Here is a 23,355-nt window from a genome sequence, read left to right on the forward strand (position 1 = left end):
GGATTCAAGCATCCTGAAAACAATGTGAAGAGACTTCCGGACACAGGCACCCCACTGCCTCCTAACCACACATCATCCTGTCTCCCTATGCTTACCCCATCAAGGCTGTTTACCAACCTGCTCATACCACAGTCCCGTAGTACCAACAGATGCTGCATCTTCTGCTGTGTGACAAGTTTAAGGCCAGCACCCCACCAACATGTGTGAATTGCTGTCTGTATGCAGGTGAGGTTGGGTGAAATCTACTTAGTCAGATAAGGCTAAAGCCTGTGAGTGGGCAATAGAGAAAGAAGGGACAGAGGTGGAAGAGGACACAGGACAGAGAAAGATGGAGGAAGAGGACAAACTGGATCCACGTGGCTTGAAATAGCCACAGGCAGCTATGGATATCATAGGAGAGCAATAGAATATAGGGCAATTTGTCCAATCTAGGTGGACAACTTCTATCAAAATCAATTGAGTTTTTGGGTTCTTAGTGTGGGCATTCTGGGGATTGAGAATTTACTGTTATAAATCTGACTGATAAATTACAAGTCTCTTGAGTCTTAATTATAAGGGGATAGTGGTTTAGAGCTAGCCGCAGGGGCTAGCAGTGGGTAGATGGCCTGGGAAGATACAAGCGAACCTGGGGAAACTGGGCAGACTGCCATTTGGGGATAGCCATGGGGGCAGGGAGACAGCCTTTGCTGGTGTGTAGTTAGTGATATTGTGGATTGTTTTTAATAATTGCATGCAATAAGGTGACTCTATGTCAGCATAGCTGTGAGTAAAACCGTTGCTGGGCCAATTTACAAGGAGGAACCAAGGCCCTTGCCAAAGTCTGTGCAAAGATCTCATAACCTATATCAGGAGGTCTCTGAAACTATCCTTACAGATCTGGACGCTCTAATACATGCCATTAGCTTGTCCCAACAGACTGCTTACCGTGTGGACTCAACCGTGCTAGCCTACCTTGGGACAGTTGGGGTAGGCTATCTAGTAACTCTGGTGAGAAGACTGTTCCTCCAATATTCTAATCCATCTTCTCTCATACAAATACATGGGGCTTCTCACTCCCGGTAGCTTCAGGCATGCTCTCAGCTCAGTCTGTGCTCCCAGAAGGATGGTGTGGAATGCCGTCACTGAGTCACACTCCCTCCTGGCTGCGATTTCCTAGGGAGCAGCTGATCATAATTCACGCACCTCCTCCTATGTAGGCCAAAGCCTTCTGTGCAGACACACTGCCACCTAGATGTCCTGCCTGCCTCCCACTATCACTGTTTCAGTCCACCCTGGGCAGATTCCCTAACCCATGGTTAAGCTCATCACAGAGGATCATCACTCAAAAGCAGAAAGACACATGAAATGGGACTGTGTTTTGGCTGAAACCTATGATACAGTCGGTTGTAGTTGACTGTGTTGATTATGCTGGCCCTGATGTGCAGAGATCCCCACCTAACTCCTCCCTTCCAAATGGCTGCTCCCTATGGCCAACACCCTACTCCAGCTGTCCCCTCCCCCAACTTCTGGTCATCATGCACTGCTCTCTACCTCTACTCAACTTTCTCATGCTCCACATAAGGAAAATGCTGTGAGGTTGGGAGGGTGGGTCCTTATTTGCTGCCAGCACAGTATGTGGTACATATGTTAAAGTGCATACGCCAGAAGCAGGTACAATTACCATGTGTCAGTTGCCAAGGACGTTAGAAAACACATATATTAAGTGACATGTAGAAGGGCATCTTGATGTTCATTCTTGATGTTTTGTGTGACTTTACTCTCCCCCTCACCTGGTTTTGTGTGACTCCACTTTCTCCCACCTCCTGTGGAAGCACTCTCCTCTGGGAAGTGCAGCTTCTCCTTTGGTCTGGCAGACAGCAGCATAATCTCCTTAAACACTTCACCATCCTTCTCTTTGCCCGCTTCCATCTGCCTGATGAGTTCTGAGGAGAGGCTGTGGTTACACACTGGGTCTGGGCAGCAGCAAAGCTTGGTTCAGATGTTTCCTGCAAGGACAAGCTTCTGTCCTTGTGATGACAGTCTGTGGTGGCCATATCCTGAGGCTTCTCCTCAGAGCTCCATACAGAGGCTATACTGTGGATGTATGAGCTGCACTTAGTCAGGGATTCACCCTGGGGATCCATCTGGAAAATGTGGTACTCAGAAAGAACGTCCATGGAGGGAGCTGTGTCTGGAGACGTACCCCTGGAAGCCACTGTGTTTCTCTTTTCCATGGAGCCGCTTAGGAGGTGCTCATGGTCATGCTGCATGGACTCACAGGACACGGCCTTAGAAACCAGGCCTCCATTCTGCAAGGTGCTGTTGGAGAGCTGCACAGGACCACAGGACACGGCCTTGGAAACCATATTTGTTTTTTGAAAGCTTGGGAGCTGCTCGAGGTCATGCTGCATGGAACCACAGGACACGGCCTTGGAAACCAGGCCTCCCATCTGCAAGGTGCTGTTGGAGAGCTGCACAGGACCACAGGACACAGCCTTGGAAACCATATTTGTTTTTTGAAAGCTCGGGAGCTGCTCGAGGTCATGCTGCATGGAACCACAGGACACGGCCTTGGAAACCAGGCCTCCCTTCTGCAAGGTGCTGTTGGAGAGCTGCACAGGACCACAGGACACAGCCTTGGAAACCATATTTGTTTTTTGAAAGCTCGGGAGCTGCTCGAGGTCATGCTGCATGGAACCACAGGACACAGCCTTAGAAACCACCCCTCTCTTCTGCAAGCTGTGGCTCAGGGGATGCTCATCTTCATACTCGACAGGACCACAGGACACGGCCTTAGAAACCACCCCTCTTTTCTGTGAGCTGTGGCTCGGGGGATGCTCATCTTCATACTCCACAGGACCACAGGACACAGCCTTGGACATCATGTTTCTCCTCTGCACATACTGCACAGGACCACAGGACACGGCCTTAGAAACCACCCCTCTCTTCTGCAAGCTACTGTTCAAGAACTGATCACGGTCATACTGCACAGGAAAAGAGGATACAGCACTGGAAGCCACGTTTCTCTTCAGCAAGCTGCTTTTCAAGAGAGGCTCCTGGTGACGCTGCACAGGCCCACACTGGGCAGCTGTTTCAGGAGGGACACGAGTCTTCTGGCGGCCCATAGCATCAGTTATCCTGGGATTCTTGCTGTCCTTTCTTACAAGCTTGGCGTTGTTGTAGGGCTTGTCTTTTGCTGTTGGAGCAGAGGTGGAATTGTCAGGCTCAGTCCCGATGTTCTTTAGGAAGACATGGACAGTGGGAGGATCTGTGGGTATCGTGGCACTACGAGGCTGAATGAGTTTAAACTTGCGGTTAGCGCTGTCCCTGTAGGGTGACTGGTGTTTTAAAATTAAGTAAGTTGCCATGATGCTATTAAATTTTTTTTTATATAAAGAGTCTGTAATGTCCTTGGGGTTGTAGCCCATGGCCCCCATAATTGCCATAATACTGGGGCTGGGCTTGCTGCTGAGTGTCTCTTGGGGTAGGGTGATTTTTGAAAGCTCCTCGCTGCCCTGCAGCCACTGATGTTTCGCAACGTCACCTATCTTGGGCCTCTGCAAAGGATCAATAGTGAACAACTGCATGATGAGGTTGGCAATGTGTGCTGGGAGCTTTGGCGGGATATAGTAGTGTGGGTCCCGCATCTCCTCCCTCATCTTGTCATATGTCGTTGCTTTGAACGGGTAATGCTTCGTCACCATGATGTATAGTACCACCCCCATGCTCCAGATATCAAGGGCCCTGGGATCATAGCTTTGGATGCTGAAAAGTTCTGGTGCACAGTATGGAAGGGTGCCACAGAACACTGTTGACTTCTGCTCAGTGTTAACCTTGATGGCCAGGCCAAAGTCACACAGTTTGATGTTTCTTCTAGCATCCATCAGAATGTTTTCTGGCTTGATGTCCCTGTGTGCAATGCCATTCTTGTGGCAGTAATTAACTGCACAAACTATCTGTGTGAAGATGTGTCGGGCCTCCTCTTCCTGAATGTAGCTCACCTCTATGATGCGACCAGCCAGATCACCACCAGGAGCGTATTCCATAACCATGCAGACATGCTCACTGGTTTCCATGACATGGAACAATTTGGTTATATTAGGGTGGTCTACTAATTTCATTATTTCTAGCTCTGTGGAAATCAGAGTAGCGTTCTTTTTGTCCTTTTCCAGGGTCTTCAGAGCAACCTGCATCTTTGTGTGGAGGTGCACAGCCAGTTTGACCTGAGCAAAGTTGCCTGTGCCAAGGGTCTTGAGGATCCTGTAAGGACCGATGAGGACCTCTTGCTCAGAGGAGCTAGGCTTAGGATCCTGCTGCATTGTCACCTCCTCCTGTGATTTGCTGTCGTCTCAGCACCAACTCACAATACTAGATTTAGAAAAATCAAAAGCAGACTGTATTAGCTATAGTTTTGTTGTTATATCCAAATACTATGGCTCAAAGCCATGTAGTCTACTGTATAGTCGAGTATTTGGATTCAGAGGGAGGAGAGTCCCTCAGTGGCAGGTGAGGTACGGTAGCAGGTGGTGGGAGCAAGAAGCTAGGAGACCACATCTCAATCACAAGGCAGAGCACAGAGTACACTGGAGGTGGGCAAAGCTATACCCTCTCAAGGTCCACCCTAAGGGATGTACTAGGCAAGGCTGAATCTCCTAAAGGTTCGATAACCTTCTCAAGCAATGCCACCAAAGGTGGACCAAGTGCTCACCTCTGTGAGCCTATGGAGAACATCATTCATTCTACTGCAGGGTCTAAGAGGGAACTTCATGTCAGTAAATTTCTACATAAAGCATTCAGAAATCTAAACAATCTGATTAAAAATAACCTATGAAACTGAACAAGTTCTCAGAACAAGCAATTAATAAATATTTTTAAAGTGTCAAACTAGCATGGAAATGAGGATTTGAAGCAACTTTGAAATTTCATCTCACTGCAACCTGAATGAGTATTATAAAGAAAACAAATCAGTTTGAGTCCTGGTAAGGAGGGAGGGAAAGAGGGGCCTTTATTTGCTGTGGGTGGAAGTAGGAAATGGTGTAGCCACTATGAAAATCAGTGTGGATATTCCTCAAAAAATAAATATGTAACACACCACTTCTGAGCCTCTACCTGAAGGACTCCATGCTCCTGCACCTCCATGTTCATTTTCAATGGGGAGAAAATGGAACACACATAGTGCACATCAATAGATGAGTGGATAATAAAGATGTTCATATACATGATGGAATTTTATATATTGGCAAAGAAACTAAATAAACCATGGCATTTGCAAGTAAATAAGTTTGCTTGTAAAATGTTATACTGAGGTAACTAACCTAAACCTGGAAAGGCAAATGCCATGAGAACGCTCGGATACAAATTGTTAAAGGTATGTGTTTAACAGTGAATGCTGGTGATGGTCAGAAAGAGAGAGAGGGACTATCTGGTGAGAGGTGGGAAAGAGGCCGTAAGGGAAAGGGATAGTAGAACATATTAGAAAGGAAGGTAGGAGGGGGAGTCTAAGGAGGGGTAGGAGTATGGGGAAAGGGGGGATGGGAGCAGTAGCAAACATAAGAATATATGAAGAAGATAACATGGGATCATATGACCTTATAAGTTCATTAAAAATTATAATCTAAAAGGAAATGTGTATGCTGGTGTCTTCAATAGATGAAACCCATTTTAATATCTATAGGTTATTAAGTAAAAATCCAGTGCCAGATGTTGTCAGCCAGGGAAATTCCCAAAATGGCCATTGCTCCTGGTTTAAGATCCTATTACTGAAGACTTACTTTGGTCACAAGACATAGAGAAATCAAGTTTAAGATGGGTTGGAAGTTTCCTCTCTACTGGCTAGTCTTCACAGTGCTTAAGGATGCTGTATTCACTGGGCCAAAAGCTGCTACAGAGACTACTGGTAAAGAATGGTCGTCCAGAATCTGACCCAGCTGTGAATCCTAGGCTACAACAATGGCCTGCCAAGCAAGATATTCCCTCCAGTAGAATTGTGGATAAACTGCTCTGTAAACCTGGTCAAGAACCCTTAGTTGAGAAGGTCCTAGGTGCCAGGGTGGAATCTACTACTGTACTTTTGATCCCGTGGAGTCCAGTGGCTTCTAGTCAGGTGATAGCCCCAGATGGACGGTGCAGCCCACCATCTGAGAAGCATTTTACACTGCAGGCAGTGAGTGGTGCAAACCTTGCTAAAGTGACTAGAATCCATGATGGTGGAACTGTCAGCCCTAAGGGAAATAATGATATCAGCCACTCCACGACTCCAGGAATGTGGTGGAAAAGGGATGATGGGGAGAATGTGAGAGCCAGAGGATGGGGGAATGTGTAGCACAGAAGATGTTTCTAGACATGGCATGTCCTTTACACCCAAAACTCATTTCAGCTGTGGTATGCACATTGGACTGGCCTCCTCCAGTCTTCATCATGGTATGGGAGGGATCTATGAGACTCCATGGCCTCCTAAAAGGCTATAAGAAGGTACCATTGAGAGGTAATCATTTTCTTCAGTGGTGTAGCCACTGTTTACATGATCTAGTTCAGAGGAACACTCCTCCCTTGCTGGTGGGATTGCAAACTTATACAGCCGCTATGGAAATCAGTATGTCAATTTCTCAGAAAGTTGGGAATAGGCCCAACTATATCCAAAAGACACACTGTCCTACCACAAGGAACTCACTCAAGAATGTTTATAGCAATTTCTTCATAAGAGCCAGCAGCTGGAAACAACCTAGACGTCCCTCAACAGAAGAGTGGACAAAGAAAATGTAGTACATCTACACAATGGAGTGTTACTCAGCTATTAAAAATAACAATGAAATTTACAGTCAAGTGGATAAAACTAGAAAAGAAATCATGATTAGTGAGGTAACCCAGACCCAAATAGACAAACATGATATGTAAGTGAATATTAGCATAAAGTAAAAGATAACCATGCTACAGTCAACAGACCCAGAGAGGCTAAGTAACAAGGAAGGCTCTAGGGTGGACACATGGATCTCTCTGTGAAGGGGAAAAGGAATAAACTTTGCAAGTGGACTAAGGGTAAATGGGAGTGGGAACAGGAGTGATCAGGTGAGGGACGGACAACGGCAATTAAGGGCACTTGGGGGCAATATGGAAACCTAGTGCAGTGAAAACGTACTGGAACCTATGAGGGTGACCCTAGTGAAGACTCCTAGTGATGGAGGATGTGACGCATAAACTGTCCATCTACTATAACCAGGCTTCCAGGGATGGGACTGAGACACCAAACAAGCCACAATGGTGGCTCGGAGCTTGTGGGAGCCGCCAATCAATGACTTGTCTAACTTGAGAACACAAAGCTGGACAGCCCCAAGAGACTTACGGTAGAACCACTGCTAGGCCAATCATCATCAGACAGGCTACCTCCAGCAGCTGATGGGAGGAGACCCAGATATGTGCAGTGTGATGATTTGTATACGCTGGCCCAGGGAGCGACAGTATTAGATAGAAGGTGTGGTCCTGTTGGAATAGGTGTGTCACTGTGGGTATGGGCTACGAGACCCTCATCCTAGCTGCCTGAAGTCAGTATTCTGCTAGCAGTCTCCAGATAAAAATGTAGAACTCTCAGCTCCACCTACACCATGCCTGCCTGGATGGATGTTCCCACCACGGTGATGATGAACTGAACCAATGAACCCGTGAGTCAAGCCCAATTAAATGTTCTTTTTCAGGGTTAATTTGGTCAGAGTGTTTGTTCACAGCAGTAAAACCCTAAGATACATAGCCAAACAGTAGATGGAGTTAAGGGAACCCCAAGGAAGAGAGGGAGGGAGGATTACAGAAGCCAAAGGGTTTCAGTATACCAGGAAAACATGACCTACAGAATCAACTAAGCAGGGCTCATAGGGGATCACAGAGACTGAAACAATAGCCATGGAGCTGGCATGGGTATGGGTCTTCTGCATACATGTTATGTTTGATTAGCTTGGGGGTGTTGTGGGACTCCTATCAGTTGGAGTAGGGGTGTCTCTGACTATTTTTCTTCTCTTAGGACTGTTTTCTTCCTACTGGGTTGCCTCATCCAGACTTGATATGAGTGTCTGTGCCTAGTCTTATTGTATCCAGTTATCCTGTATTCATTTGCTATCCCTGGGAGGCCTGTTCTCTCTGAAGGGAAACAGGGATCAGATCCACTGATCTGGGGGAGAGGAGAGGTAGAGGAGGGTTGGCTGTGGTCATGATGTATTGTATGAAAAATAAACAAACAGGAAAACTAAGATAGCCCTGCTCTAGTAAATAACCTCTCACCTGCACTAGAGCAATGCATTCTCATGAAACTTGGGGCTGCACATAAAAAGAAAGCAGGTAAGTAGAAGGGGGCCTAGTTGAGAAGAGGTCAAGCAGTAGAGAGACAAGCATGAGACTAAAGTACATGGCTCTGGATATCAAACAACAAACAGACCTAACGTACCAAACAACCTAACGGTTCGGGTCATACGAAACGGAACAAACCAGTTCGCAAGCAGTGGGCAGCAATGCACAAAGAAAGATCAAAGTTGAAATGAACAAAATCTCATCAGAAAAAAAAAACAAGAAGAAAAAATAACTAAGCTATTTGAAAAGATATACAAAAATGGCAAACCTTAAGACAAATTAACCAAGAAAGAAACACAAATAAACGTAATTAGAAACAAGAAAGAAGATGGTACTATCAGGTACCATCAAAATCCATGGACTGTCAGGAACTATTTTGAAAACTTTAGTAAACTGAAAAATATTGAAGAAATGGGAATATGTCCAGACCCACATGACCTATCAAAATCAAGATAATAACTTTGAAAACATATTAGTAGATAAATAAAAATATAAAATGATAATTTTTAAAAATCCCTAAACAGAAGAAAGTTCAGGGCCACTAGGAAATGTGAAGAAACCCTATCAGCCCACTGAAGAAATGGGGATGCTCATACTCGTCCTTAGAAAGGAAAAGAACACTTCCAAACTAATTCTACAAAGCCAGATTACACTGGCACCAAAACCAAATAAAGATGTCACAAACAGAAAAAAAAATTGAGACAAATTCCTTGATGAACACAGGTGTGAAAATCTTAAATGAGAATACTTGGTATTTCGCTCTGAGTTCTGCAACATGAGAAAGGCGATACTTCATGATGAAATGACCTCATCCTTGACTCATCCATTTAGGGATGGTTCAGTGTCTCAGGCTGATAAATAATACAGCATGTAAACAGAATCCAGTGTAAAAATCATGTGTGCTCGGCTATAAAGTAGAAGTGTTGACATTCTCAGGATCTGGAGATTGTGTTACCTATGACTAGCCAGTGTCACAGTTACATCTTGTTTTCTATCCGATGTAGAGTCTTACAGTGCTGAGAGTGAGGCAGGAATGGGGGAAGGGGGAGGAATGGAGGGAGAAAGAAACAGAGACATAGAGAGACAGGGAGATAGAGGGGGAGAAGGGAGACAGGGGAAGAGAGAGGGGTGGAGAGGAAGAGAGGAGGAGTGGGAGAGAGGAAGAGAGGAGGAGTAGAGGAAAACACAGAGACAGACAGGGAGATAGAGAGGGGGAGAAGGGGAGACCAGGAGGGAGGGAGGGAGGGAGGGAGGGAGGGAGGAGAGAGAGAGAGAGAGAGAGAGAGAGAGAGAGAGAGAGAGAGAGAGAGAGAGAGACACCCAGGTGCCTGAACCTTCACAGAGTGCCAATTTAAACCTGGCTGTAACAGCCCTTACGATCTCTACTAACTTGCCAGCAGGAGCAGAGGCCAAGAACATAAAACCCAATCTAAAGGGGCTTGGACAAACCACCAGAGAGGAGAATTCACAACACTGTAAGGCAAATGGCAACAGACAAGACTATACCTGGTGTTAGACGAGGAGATAAGGGAGCACCAATTCCAGATTTGTGGTTTTGCACACTGCTTCTAGTGTCTTCCTACCGAAAGACCGGTCTTCAATATAACAAGATGGGCACCAACTGATTTCGCCACCCACCTGGAACTTCCAACTGTGAGTCCTGATTCATGACCTAACTGGTCACATGACCAGAACCTGGCCAATCAGATTAGCCAAACAGCATGCGCTCTCCTGATTGGCCAGGCTGAAGTCATGTGACTTAGACAAGGGATGCAGGAAGAAGTATCCTGTCAGTGAAGGCAGGGCAGGGTAAATGGCAGAACTTTTGCCTTTGCTGTGGATTGTTTCCAGGGATGTGCCTGTTCATGTCTCCCTCCCTTATCCCAATCGCTTCTGTCTAAAGAACTCAAAACAGCACTTCGTCCATCCCCATTCCCCATTCCACTTGTAAAAATCCTGGCCTCTGTTTCTAAAGGTCAGAGTTAGGATTTGCTTCCAGCTCCTAGCTCTCTTCCTGCACTACACGTTCTCTTCTTGAACACGACAGTCAAGATAACTACTGTTCACTTGCTAGGTGAGCCCTTGTTAGGTGCTGGCTCCAGGGATCAGCAGGACTGAAGATGTAGCTGTCTTCAAGGAGTTATTGGCCTACAAGGGAAAGTTTTCTCCCCTTATGGAGCTGCACTGTGCACTGTCCTTTACCCACGCTCCATTTGTGTCCCTAATGCCTGTGCCCAATCTATATACAAACCTTTTCTTAGTGAATTCTAAATTAACATCACAAAAAGTCACGGCTTACAGCATCTCCTTATGGAGTTCAACATCCTAAAATTTTGAGAATTTTCCTCATTATGAGTCGTACTCCATTCTCCACACTAAGCATGTGACGGACAGGGTCACTCTAAAACAGACAGTTTTCTGTTTTAGACCTGGAAACTTTCCCCCAGACATCCCATATATTATTTCTCCTTTGTTCTACTTGAAAATACTTTCATCCACTTTTTGAATCAGTCTTCAATTTCTTGTTAAACTTTACAGATTTCCTCAGTATTGCTTCCAGATTTCCAGCCATTTTATTCCTTTACCTTTTCTTGTTAAATATTCTTGCTTAAATATTCATTTCAAAGTATCCAGTTCTTGCTTAATGGGTGCATCATTTTCTCTCATCGCTCTGAAGACTTTAGAGAGGTTGTGTAGCAGGACACTATCAAAATAACTGTGAAGCCGTGTGGTAAGCACTCGTGTGTTAGCACCAGCGAGCACAGATGTCTGACGTTCATTAATTACTACGTGCACGGCTGAGGCTAACTGAAAAGTGAACTTGTTATATTTTTGGCTGAACAGAAATCTGATTTTTTGATACTGACCCACAGTTCTTAAAACTGGGTTGTTGGAGCAGCTGAAAGAGTCAGATGCAGATGTGTACACCCAACCAATGGACGGAAGCTGCTGACCCCTGTGGTTGAATTAGGGAAAAGCTGGAGGAAGCTGAGGAGGAGGGTGACCCTGTAGGGGACCAGCAGTCTCAATTAACCTGGACTCCCAAGATTGCTCAGACACTGGGCCACCAAGCAGGCAGCATGCCCAGCTGATGTGACACCTCCAACACACAGAGCAGAGGACTGCCAGATCCAGTCTCAGTCAGAGAGACGCACCTAACCCTAAAGAGACTGGAGGCCCCAGGGAGGTCTGGTGAGGTAGGTTGGGAGAGTTGAGACATCCTCCTGCAGATGGGGGTAGAAGCTAAGGGATGTGGAACAGTCAGAGGGTGGACTGGGGCAGAGATAAAATCTGGACTGTAAAATTTTAAATAAAAATTTAAAAAATTAGGGTTGGGGATTTAGCTCAGTGGTAGAGCGCTTGCCTAGCAAGCGCAAGGCCCTGGGTTCGGTCCCCAGCTCCAAAAAAAAAGAAAAAAGAAAAAAAAATTTTAATTATATATATGAATATATGTGTATGTGTATTATGTGTGCATATATATGATGTATGTGTATATATTTGTAGGCACTCACAGATATATATAGATATAGATATAGATATAGATAGATAGATAGATAGATAGATAGATAGAGATAGATAGATGGATTCATTGCCCAGAACCCCTTTTTAGTTAAAGAGTTTATCATTTGCAGACTGCATAAAAACAAAAAAAAAAAAAACTGTGGTGTTAGATACTAGGGGAAACTGTAGTTTGGATGTATTATATGAAATAATGAATAAATGAATGAAAAAATTCACTGATATAAAATACCTTAGATTCATTTTATTTTATGTGTATGAGGCTTTTTTGCACGCACATCTGTTGGAGGTCAGGAGAGGTTACCAGGTCCCCTCATCTGGAGCTATGAACAGTTGCGATCTGCCATGAAAATGATGGCAATGAAATACAGGTGCTCTGCAAGTGCTCAGGGATGGCACCACCCACAATGGACCGAGCCATCGCCCACTGACCACTAATTGAGAAAATGCTTTACAGCTTAATCTCATGGACAATTTCCACAACTAAGCTCAGCTCCTTCCTCTCTGATGACTCTTGACTCTAGCTTGTATCAAGTTGAAGCAAAACTGGACAGTACCAATACCTTCAAAGTTTTCCAGAAGTTAGTATAAGCACAGGGCTCCTCGTCTTAGGAGTGTTTCCAGGTGCAGATGATTTTATGATAAAACAAAAGCCTCCCCTGGGGGACTGGATGCAGTTCCAGGAATGTGTCTTTACATTTGTATCTGAAGCACTATGCTATTTGTAAACCGTGTTACACTGAAGAAAAGACACAACAATCAACTGCTTTAGTCAGTTCAAGAACTTGTGGACTTTTCAAAAGACAGAGTTTAAACCTTGAGTTTCATTTTTTTTTAATGTTGAATGAAATTTGACTAAAACAGTGCTTCTCAACCTTCCTGATGCTGTGACCCTTTAATACAGTTCCTCATGTTGTAGAGACCCCCAACCATAAAGTTATTTTGTTATCTACTTAATAACTGAAACGTTGTAATGTTATGAATCATAGTGTAAATATTTGATATGTAGGATATCAATATGCGACCTCTGTGGTGGTCACAAGTCATGGGTTGAGAGCCTCTGGGCTACAGGTTAAGGTGAAAATTATTCTCAGCATTGGAAATTATGAAATCGAAATATGAACTGACTCTGGAAAACATTAAAGAGGCTCTACCATTAACCATCCGAGACCAGGTTTAATGTCTTATAAAAAATGAATAAACACTTACATCACAATAGTGTGAAGATTCAGGCCTATATCTGTTGTCTGTCTTCCTGAGAAGGCCCTTCCCACCCCCCAGGAACACCCATGTTAGACTTACCATAAATCCCTGCGTGACATGTCCCAGTGGGGCATCCCCAGCACCAGTAAACCTCATCTGCTCCCCTGAGCTCCATTTTCCAGCCCACAACTCTTGCTGCATCCTTCGTGGTCAGCCAGCACCAAGAACAATCTGATGGCTAAAGGCCAGTATAGGAGAGCAATGGACAAGAACCAGGGCAACATAGCACCACGGGGCCCAGCTACCCTACTACAACAAGCCCTGGATATCCTGACACAACCAAAGGACAGGAAGATGGCCTTAATTCCAATCTTACAAGGAAGACAGAGGCCTTTAGAGAGGAAATGAATCAAATCCCTTCAAGAAACACTGGGAAATACAATCAAACATACAATCAAACAAGTGAAGGAAATGAAAACAACTGTCCAAGATCTGAAAACAGAAATAGAAACAATAAAGAAAACACAAACTGAGGAAATCGAGTGGGTAGAAACCTAGGGAAGAGAACAAGAACTACAGACACAGCATCAACAGGAGATGTTAGAGGTTCTCAAGTATAGAAGATACGGTAGAAGAAATTGGTCAAGGAAATGTTAAATCTAAAAAGTTACTAACAAAAGACATCCAATAGACCTGGGGTACTATGCAAACACCAAATTCAAGAACAATAGGTGTCACGGGCCAGCCTTGACACCCAGGTATTAAAGTTTGGTGCAGAGTTGGCAGGGACCTTGAAAGAACAATTCTCAAAAAATCTAGGATAGCTAAAACAATCCTGTGTAACAAAAGGACTTCTAGAGACACCACCATCCCCAAGTTCAAGCTGTAATACAGAACAATAGTAATAAGTCACCAGAGTACTGGCATAAAAACAGACAGGTTGATGAATGGAATTGAATCAAAGAACCAGAAACAAACCCACACACCTATGGACATATATTTTGATGAGGAAGTCAAAACCATATAGGGGTATAAAAGACAGCATATTCAACAAATGTCGGTGTTCTAACAGGATGCCTACATGAAGAATACAAATAGGTCCAAATTTATCATCTTACTCACCAAGTCCAAGTGGATCCAAGATCTCAAAACAAAACCAGATATACTAAATCTATTAGAAGAGGAAGTGGGAAACAGCCTTGAATGCACTGGCACGGGAGACAACTTCCTGAACATAACACAAATGGCTCAGGCACTAAGATCAACAATTAACAAATGGGACCTCAGGAAACTTTCAAGCTTCTGTAAGGCAAAGGACACCAGCAATAAGACAAAATGGCAGCCTACACAACGGGAAAATAACTTCACCAACAGAGAGCTAATATCCAAAAATATAGTTAAAAACTCAAGAAATTAGACACCAACGGACCAAACAAACCATTAGAAATGGGCACAGAGCCAGAGAATTCTCAACAAGGGAACCTATACTGTCTGAGAAGATCTTAAAGAAACACTTACTGTACTACATGTACACAGCAGAGTATAGATACACACTGGGAAAGGGGCCTTGAAATAAATGCAGTAAATAACACTGGCAAACCAGGACATCCACTGGAAGAAGAGTTTAGAGAGAGAGCTGTCTCTCTCACCCTGTAAAAAATCAGTGCAGAACAGGCAACATACCTAAACTTAAACCCTGAATGCTAAGGCTGCTGAAGGGGAAGAAGGAAAACACTTCCTACACAGGCATAGGCAGAACAGTCCACCAAGAGCACAGGGAAGGACCCACGGGTAGACAAATGAGAGTACATGAAATTAAAAAGCTTTACGTAGCAAAAGATGGTAGCATTCAAGGGAACAGCCAACGTAGAACATAGGATAAGATCGTTAAGTCACATTCCTGTGGGCTGTTAACATCTGCAATGTACCAAAAAAAGTGACTATTAAAAACAAAAAAGGAGGGGTTGGGGATTTAGCTCAGTGGTAGAGCGCTTGCCTAGCAAGCGCAAGGCCCTGGGTTCGGTCCCCAGCTCCAAAAAAAAGAAAAAAGAAAAAAAAAAGGGCAATAAGTTGGTTAATGAACCAAGTCGTTTTCAAAAGGAAACACACAGAGGCCAACAAATGTTTTACAAAGTCTTCAACACCCTTAACCTTTGGGAAATTCAAGCTAAGGCCACTTTAAAGTTCCCTCTCACCTGAACCTCAGAGGCTGAGATCAGACAGCAAATGAGAATCCCTGGCAAGGCTATTGAGAAAGGACCTGTCGGCAACTGCTATTGGAGTGTGTAAACTGGAGCTGCAGGGTGGAAATCAGGATAGAGGTTGCTAAAAACAGAACTACCATAGGCCCAGCTCTACCAATCATCACAGTGGACTCAAAGGACACTGTCTACATTTTGCCAAGGGATACCTGTATGTCCAAACTGACCATGGCACTGCACACAATGGCAAGACAACTAGGTATTAAAAATACCTTAATGATTCACATCATTTTATGCTAATTAAAATTAAGAACATATACAAATATGAAACACTAAAAATATCAAATTTTTAATGATAATTACGCACATGCATTCTTATGATAAAGTATGGAATTTCATGTTTCCATAACCTAACTGAAGTTACTTAATTATATTCTTTTAGATTTTATTGCAAATTGACAGTGAATGAATAAAATTGACAATGAATAAATGAGTATGAGACAAATAGAACTTTCTTGTCTCAATTTAGATCAGCTACGATCTCATAATGGAGAGACGTGGATGTGCAGAAAGAAGACATCCTAAGAGAAACAATCCCCAAGAAACAATTCAAGTTCCACAGAGAAGACAGCATTGTCAAAAAAAACTAAGACCTGAGGGACTCAGGTAGACATCTTCTAGGAAGCAGAGGAATTCTGGGGCTCAGGGAGGAGAAACAGAACATCGACAGAGATCTACTTTGACCGCTTCAGCACAATGATTTGGAAAGAGCAAGGAAAGCCAGGAGGTGGGTGGGGCTGCTGCGCTGGAGGTTAGGAAGGGGCTGTGGCATCCCCTCTCCTGCCAGGAGCCCTTTGTGATGAGGAGGCCACAGCTGTGTGATATGGCCTGAGCCCTCCTGACACATCTCACACTGCAGCCCTGGGCTCAGTGGCCTGAGAGATGCACTGCCATTCATTCAGAAGATGGAGGGTTTTCTCCTTCTGATGAATAGCGCTATTGAGTCATGGATGAACACCAGCACCATGGACATAGCGATGGACATGAGCTTTGGCATTGTGTGCGGAGTGGGGCTCTTTTTCCTTCTAACTCCATTCCTGAAGAAGTACCCACTGTCACCACCACCTGAGAGCCAAAGGGACATCCCACAGGTAAGGAGAGCTTGGTTCACACACAATGGAGGGGCCGTCTGCTGTTCATGACGGTTACTCTCACATTTCATAGAAATACAGGTGTAGTGACAAATTTTGGAAGTTTTAAAAATATATATATAAGAATATGTTTTGTTTTGGTGTCAGGTGTGGGAGATGGGGGTTGTTTCAGATTGCCCACAGCAGCTATAAATTTGCCTCATGCTCAAGCATGGGTGTGATTTTGCCAGCAGCAGAGTTTCTGCGCTGGTGCGGCATTTGGAGTTCTGGAGACTTTCCAGAGGGTGTATAAACGCCGGCGCCTCGAGAGGCCTGATGCATTATTGGTTGCTGGTTGGTTGCTATCAGTTGCTGGTGCCTGTGGTTTGTTAAGTGGTCATGTACAAAGAAGAAAGGAGAAATTGGATATCTTAATGGTGAAGATCGAAGGAACTCAACCAGCCTAATAGCATCTCCCCCTTTCTCCTCTATCCTTTCTTCTCTCCTATCTAGTATTAGGGGATTAAAAGGGTGGAGGAAACAGGGGTGGAGTAGAGTATGAGAAAGAAGAACCTACAAAGTAGCTAATGTATACCTACAGACAGGTGAGCCATAGTCTCCAGAAAAAGCACCAGTACCTCAGGCAGGCAGGGCAGAGGTGAGAGATACCCTGAGGAGTCTACTGAAGCTCTCGGGCCATTTGCACAAGGAGGTAGAGAGGTCACTAAGCATGACTGTGGCTCCATGGACAGACTGCATTTCAGAAATGGTAGATACACAGACAAACTCCTAAGAAAGGCCATCTGTCCTCTGCTCAGGCACTTGCTTTTGTTTGGGTTGAGCTGATGTGAAGCAGGTGATGAGACCAAGGGCAACAGATCAGGGCTTTTGGCTCCTCTGGTCTGAGGAAGCAGATATCACCTTAGAGCCCAGAGGCATCTGCAGAGCTCAGCCTTGGGTAGGATCCTGTCTGAGGAACGCTGACTGAGGTCACCTATGATAACTGTGGCATAGACAGCACCTTCTGCTTTTTCCCAACAAGGTCAAAAGGAAATGTGTGTACACACAGTGTGACTGACACAAGGATGGATGAGAGAGAGAAATGCAGATTTCATGTGGTCCCTGAGCACAGAGAGCAGACAGCTTGCCTACCACAGAGGGGAAGAAGGGACCCCAGCTAATTTGTGTTGTTTCAAACTGGCAGGGTGTGAAGAGGAGGCAGAGAAAGACCAGGAAGAAAATTTCTACTGTAAAAGGTAGGCTTCTGCTTTCCTGGGGTGAGTCATTTCGTCTGGCCGGCCCTTTAGTGAAATGATGAGAGCCTTGCATCTGAGGACAGGAGGTGTAGAAAGGAAGAAGGGATTGTTGGGAAGGAAATCAGAATCAGGGAATCTCCAGGTTCTGGGACAGAATGATGCTGTGGTTGGCCTGGCATGGATGCTACACATGGGAATGTAGCTTGAGGCACTGGAGTGATGCTGTGCCCCCGTATGGGGACTCCCAGGTCCTACAGACAGCAAGTAACTTCAATTCTCCCAGCGGCGTTTCTATTTCAGATACTGCTCCTGTGGCCATTATAGTGATGTAGGTGGAATTACATGGGTTGACAGAGGAGCAAGGACAGTGTAAATGGAGAGATGGGGTCCCTCCCCTTGCTCACTTTCAGTGTCCTGTGTCCCTAGACTCTGGTGGTGGGGCATTAGAGACCTAGCTTGAATGGTGTTTGAGAGGTGCCTCTCACATTTTCATGGAATATATGGGGTTTCGTGTGTGTATCTGTGTATTTTCCATAACATGGGCTTTATTTTCAGATTATAGAAACAGCAGAAAGAATGCACATGATACCCAGAATGCATCACCACCTATGGAAAGGTAAGAAATCAACCATTTGTGCAATTATTCAAACCACAACTTAGGATGTGAACTCAGACACTGGGACTATTCATAATGAATGTATTAATATGGTGGGATGAGGATACAGTCCCATTAGAGGTGACAGAAAGAGATATGGGCTATAGAGGTAGTGGAGGGTCTGAGGGACACAGGTGCCATATTTACACAAACTAATGGGCCTCTTGATCCTCTGCTTGGGGCTGATGCTTTTGCCTCCTGTCTTTTGCAGTCCCACCAGGCATCATTTAATGGACTCCTCTTCACAACCCTTTTGGAACTGTAAAGAGATACTGCATCAGCTTACGCTCTCTCGGCTGTTTTCTCACCTCAGAGGCTTAGAGGATCTTCTACAACATAAATTTATCCGAATTGTATGGGGCATATCGTCTGTGCTTTCTGACTCAGTTGTGGCTACTGCCTGGGTCTCCAGGGAATCCTCCTCAGGAGGATGTAAATCCGTAAGATTTAGTGATACATGTGACCCTGTCCAAGCTCTACCCATGTCTCAAGGACCTCCACAGCCTTTCCAAGACCTGCCATTGCCCCACAAACTTGTGACACCAAACTTGGGAGGTGTTACAGGGGTCAAGGAACTAGAAAACCTTCCAAGTTCTATGCCAAAACAAACACCTTCTTCGTTCCAGAGCAGGATCTGTGGAATGGCAAGTCCTACCCCTAAAATGGGAATGCAGGTGCTCCTACCAACTGAAAATGAGCCGTGGAAAGAAAGATTAAGTTGGAAAGACATTACAGGCTGTAAGGTCCAAAATCATCAAGCAGCCAATAGGCAGCAAACTGACAACTTGCCCAGGGGCACCCCGCCCACTAAGGCTATCGGGTCAGCCTCCATCCTTCCTGAGCATTGCCAGATGCCCCAGGATCATGAGGAGCCACAGAAGGGAGGCAAGACGACGAATGTGGGGAAAAAACAAAGTACCCATGTCAGGTTCCTCCCGTCCTTAGAACTAACCCAGCTTCAAGAACAGTTTCAAGAAGATAACAGTGATCACTATTGCAAAAGCAGGCCTCAGTGCTCCCAGCCTGCCCAGCCCTCCATCTTCAACCCCAAAAGCTACACGCTGAGCAAAATGATGGGGACTGTGCCCATGGAGATACCCTTAAGGAAGGTCATAGCAAAGTGTGATATACATAACACCATCAATAAGGGCCACAGTGCTGAGGACAGAGATGTGCCTTGCACTTCAAGCAGCACCCCTGGGAAGGAGCTGAAGCCCAGGAACACTGAAGTAAGGACAGATAAGCTGTCCTCTATGAATACCACTGAAGACCTTTCCTTCCTTGATCCAAAGTCTCAAATGAAGCTGGAGCCAAAAATCATGCAGCTTCCTGTGAAACGCAGAAGGAAACTACCCTGTATTTCCAAGGCAGAATACTATGCCAAGGCTGCCATGATCTTGGAAAGATTGCATCACCAAGATCCAGGAGGGACAAGGGTGGAAACTATATCAACTGCCAGGCTGCAAAACCCTCTGTTTGAACACTCACCTTCAGAGGTTCAGGGGACCCAAAGAGCCCCTCCAACTGCCTCCATCCATGATCCACACCAGAGATACCTAAGTGTTCAACCCCATACTTTCTGCTTTCTGGCAAAACCCCAGCAGAGCAGGAGGCTCCAGGGAAGTTCGAGAAGCTGCCTGCTACCAAATACCAGCCGAGGATCAGCCAGACATCCACCATGGAAGGGTTCTGAGGATGTGGCCTCAGGACATCCCCACTGTAAAGCCACAAGAGTTAGCCCTGAAGAAAGTGTCCCATCTTTGGTGGCCAAACAAACCAACACACTGAAGGTAAAAGAAGAGACACACAATGACCAAGCCATCAAAACAGACTTTGAGTCTGTAGAGGCCAACAGAAGCCCAGGCCATCTTCAAATACCTACCCCACAACACTCAGGGGACTTGGCTCTAAAACCAAAAGTATATAGTAAGGTCAACTTGAGAACAAGCAAGCCTGAGAACCATCATCCAGATGGCCCCAGTACAGTACACCCTGCCACAGTCAGCTTGCCCTCGCAGCACTCAGTGTCCAGCTTCCAGACTACATGCCAAAAGCCCAAGACTCCCCAGGGCTTAGGTGATGTCTGCATGAGGAGTGGTGAGAGTGCGGAGAATCAGCAGTTCAGAGTCCGTATGGATAAGTTCGCAGCAAAGAATGACAACACATTTCATCCCTGTAAAGGCAGGACGAGTACGTTGAAATATGGAGGCATAAGTCAAGTAGAAAGGCTTGGGACAGTAAGGCCTTCTACTCTGAGCTCCACCCAGCTCAAGGATATAGCCAACACTGAGAGTCAATCCTCCCTATATAAACAAGGAAAAAGAGAGACTCTTCCAAAAAGCTCCTTGAAAAACATCAAAAGGAATGCTGCACGATATGGAAACCTCAGCACAAAATTCAAGGGGCAAGGGGATTCTTTGAAGAATAAAAGCTCCACGCCATCTACTGAGCAGACACAGGAGGTAACAGAAAGAGAAAACTTCATTTACAGTACAGCGGTTGAATCACAACCGCTCACAAATGTTCTGGTCCAGAACCTGGTCAGTAATGTAGATGCATCAGATGCACCAGAGTGTAAAGCGGAATCACGGACATTCCAGCTGGATGGCTCTTCTTCTGAGGGTCTGTATGACCCAAACCATATTAGAGCAGCAAGCAGAATGAGCGGTGGCCACGCCAGCCCTGAGGAGCACAACCAGCCATTCACACACAGGGCAATTGGAGACAAAGAGCAGCCAAGTGTTGACCATAAAGCCTTTGACCCACATCAAAGCATAAAGAAAGGAGTGGAATGTGGCTGTCTTATGAATCCCAACGAGAACCATCCAGTCAAGTGCAGAACTGGAGGCCAGGAGCAGTCAGCTGCTGCTGCCCAGGGAGACTCTGACTCAGATGAAATTAGAACAAAGAGTGGAAAGGAGTTCTGTCCACATAGAAGCCCTGAGATGCACAGCCATTCACTCAGATACAGAGAAACTGGAGACAAACTGCAGCCATGCCTTAATGCCCAGAGAGCCTGTGACCACCATCCCTACAGTGTGAAGAGAATGGTCTTTGACCAACTCCCCACTCCCCAGGGAAATGACCATCCACACAGGTCCAGGGGAACTGGAGACAAGCAGCAGTCAGGTCTTGCTGACCAGAGAACCTGTGACCCAGGTCAAATTAGGAGTAGTAGAATGGACTGCTATCCACACAGAAGCCCTGAGGAGTACCACCATTCACTCAGATACAAAGAAAGTGGAGGCAAACAGCACCCAGGAATTGTCTGGACAGCCTGTGACCCACATCAAAGTACAAAGGAAGGAACGGGCTGTGGTCACCTTATGAGTCTCAAAGAGAATCATCCAATCAAGAACAAAGGAACTAGAGGCAAGGAGCAGTCAGATTTTGCTGCCCAGGGAGCCTCTGACCCCAGGTAGGCCTCACCAGCAGAGGCTACCATCTTTGCCTTCCTGAACCGGAAAGTCTTCCAGAAGATGTCAGATACCGTTTTCCCTTATGCTTTCCTGGTAATAAATGTTGGCTTTTTTTCCTGCAATGAAACTTTCCTATTGGAGCTCCTCCTCTGTTGCTAATGGCTCCTTCCAAGATTAGAGCCCTTTCCTAATTCATGGTCCTATCTTTTTTTTTTCTTTTATTGACAATTTGACAATAGATTCTTTTATCATACATGTCTTAGTTAGGGTTTTACTGCTATGAACAGACACCATGACCAAGGCAACTCTCATAAGGATAACATTTAATTGCGGCCTTACAGGTTCAGAAATACAGACCAGTACCATCAAGGAACATGACAGCATTAGACAGGCATGGCTTGGTGCAGGAGGAACTGAGAGTTTTACATCTTCATTTGAAGGCCTCTAGAAGAATGGCTTCCAAGGAGCTAGAATGAGGGTCTCAAAGACCACACCCACAATGACACACTTCCTCCAACAAGGCCACACCAATTCCAACAAGGCCATACCTCCTAATAGTGCCACCCCCTGGGTCAAGTATATACAAACCATCATCTGATTACAGTTTCCCCTCACTCTACTCCTCCCAATTCCTCCCTGACCCCCTCCCACCCAGATCCACTCCCTTTCTGTCTCTCTTTAGAAATTCTATTCTGGGGCTGGAGAGATGGCTCAGCGGTTAAGAGCACCCGACTGCTCTTCCAGAGGTCACGAGTTCAATTCCCAGCAACCACATGGTGGCTCACAACCATCTGTAAAGAGTTCTGATGCCCTCTTCTGGTGTATCTGAAGACAGCTACAGTGTACTTATATATAATAAATAAATAAATCTTTAAAAAAATAAAAAAAAAGAAATTCTATTCTGAGAGATAACAACCAAAACATGACAAAATAAAACAAAAACCATCACATGTAAGTTGGATAAGGCAAGCCCCCCAAAAGGAAAAGAGCCTTAAGAGCAGGCACAAGAATCAGAGTCCCACTTGTTTACACACACACACACACACACACACACACACACACACGAGAGAGAGAGAGAGAGAGAGAGAGAGAGAGAGAAGGAGGAGGAGGAGGAGGAGGAGGAGGAGGAGGAGGAGGAGGAGGAGGAGGAGGAGGAGGAGGAGAGAAGTCCCATAAAAATACAAAGCTAAAAGTTATAATATATAGAAAACCAGAATCTGGCACAGTGTTCTTATGGCTTTTGTCTCTGAGTTCATATGAGCTTCAGTTGATTCAGTGGCCTTGTTTTCCTGGTTTTCTCCATCCCTCTGGCTCTCACCATCTTTCCACATCCTCCCCCTGAACTCTGAGGGGAGAGATGTGATGGAGACAGCCCATTTAGAGCTGTGTTTTCCAGGGACTCTCTTTCTCTGTGTAATATCTGGCTGTGGGTCTCTACATCTGAGTCTGCTGCAGGAGGAAGCTTCTCTGATGATGAGTGGATTCGGCCCTGACCTATGAGGATAGCAGAGAGTCATGAGTCATATATTGATCATGCTCTTGTCTTTCAATGCAGTGGTTTCTGTCTTACAGTGATGGGGAGGGGAAAGGACAGCATTGTGTCTGTCTCAGTGCCGTGTCTATAGGGGATGGGCACATGGGGAAGGCATGGTCACTTTGAAG

The 23,355-nt window shown here is 45.3% G+C and overlaps 2 protein-coding genes across 18 annotated transcripts in view; one reads left to right on the forward strand and one right to left on the reverse strand.

Moving 5' to 3' along the window:
- The window catches only part of LOC102549716 (high mobility group protein B1-like), an 85,859-nt gene that overhangs the window by 13,495 nt on the left and 49,009 nt on the right, over positions 1-23,355 (reverse strand). For 11 of the 16 annotated variants that reach the window (XM_063276889.1, XM_063276888.1, XM_063276893.1 and 8 more), the window contains exons 1-2: positions 9,817-10,108; positions 1,770-4,347 (exon numbers count right to left, since the gene is read on the reverse strand). In XM_063276889.1, the coding sequence (XP_063132959.1) occupies positions 1,770-4,298 (2,529 nt within the window). In that variant the 5' untranslated portion in view covers positions 4,299-4,347; positions 9,817-10,108. Of the gene's footprint in view, positions 1-1,769; positions 4,348-9,816; positions 10,109-23,355 lie in introns of those variants that run through there. The other 5 variants (XM_063276887.1, XM_063276886.1, XM_063276895.1 and 2 more) reach the window with 3 other exon arrangements.
- Spata31e1l2 (SPATA31 subfamily E, member 1 like 2) lies at positions 15,686-21,820 on the forward strand. 2 transcript variants are annotated; one of them, XM_063276874.1, is made up of 4 exons: positions 15,686-16,384; positions 17,568-17,619; positions 18,175-18,235; positions 18,486-21,820. In XM_063276874.1, exons 1-4 carry the CDS (start codon positions 16,199-16,201, stop codon positions 21,694-21,696), a joined length of 3,510 nt encoding a protein of 1,169 aa, XP_063132944.1. In that variant the 5' UTR covers positions 15,686-16,198; the 3' UTR covers positions 21,697-21,820. The 2 variants fall into 2 exon arrangements, with proteins under 2 accessions (XP_063132944.1, XP_063132945.1); XM_063276875.1 differs by lacking the exon at positions 17,568-17,619 and having other exon boundaries at positions 16,249-16,384.

This window comes from Rattus norvegicus, chromosome 17 (assembly GCF_036323735.1).
Source record: "Rattus norvegicus strain BN/NHsdMcwi chromosome 17, GRCr8, whole genome shotgun sequence".
Classification (NCBI taxonomy): Eukaryota; Metazoa; Chordata; class Mammalia; order Rodentia; family Muridae; genus Rattus; species Rattus norvegicus.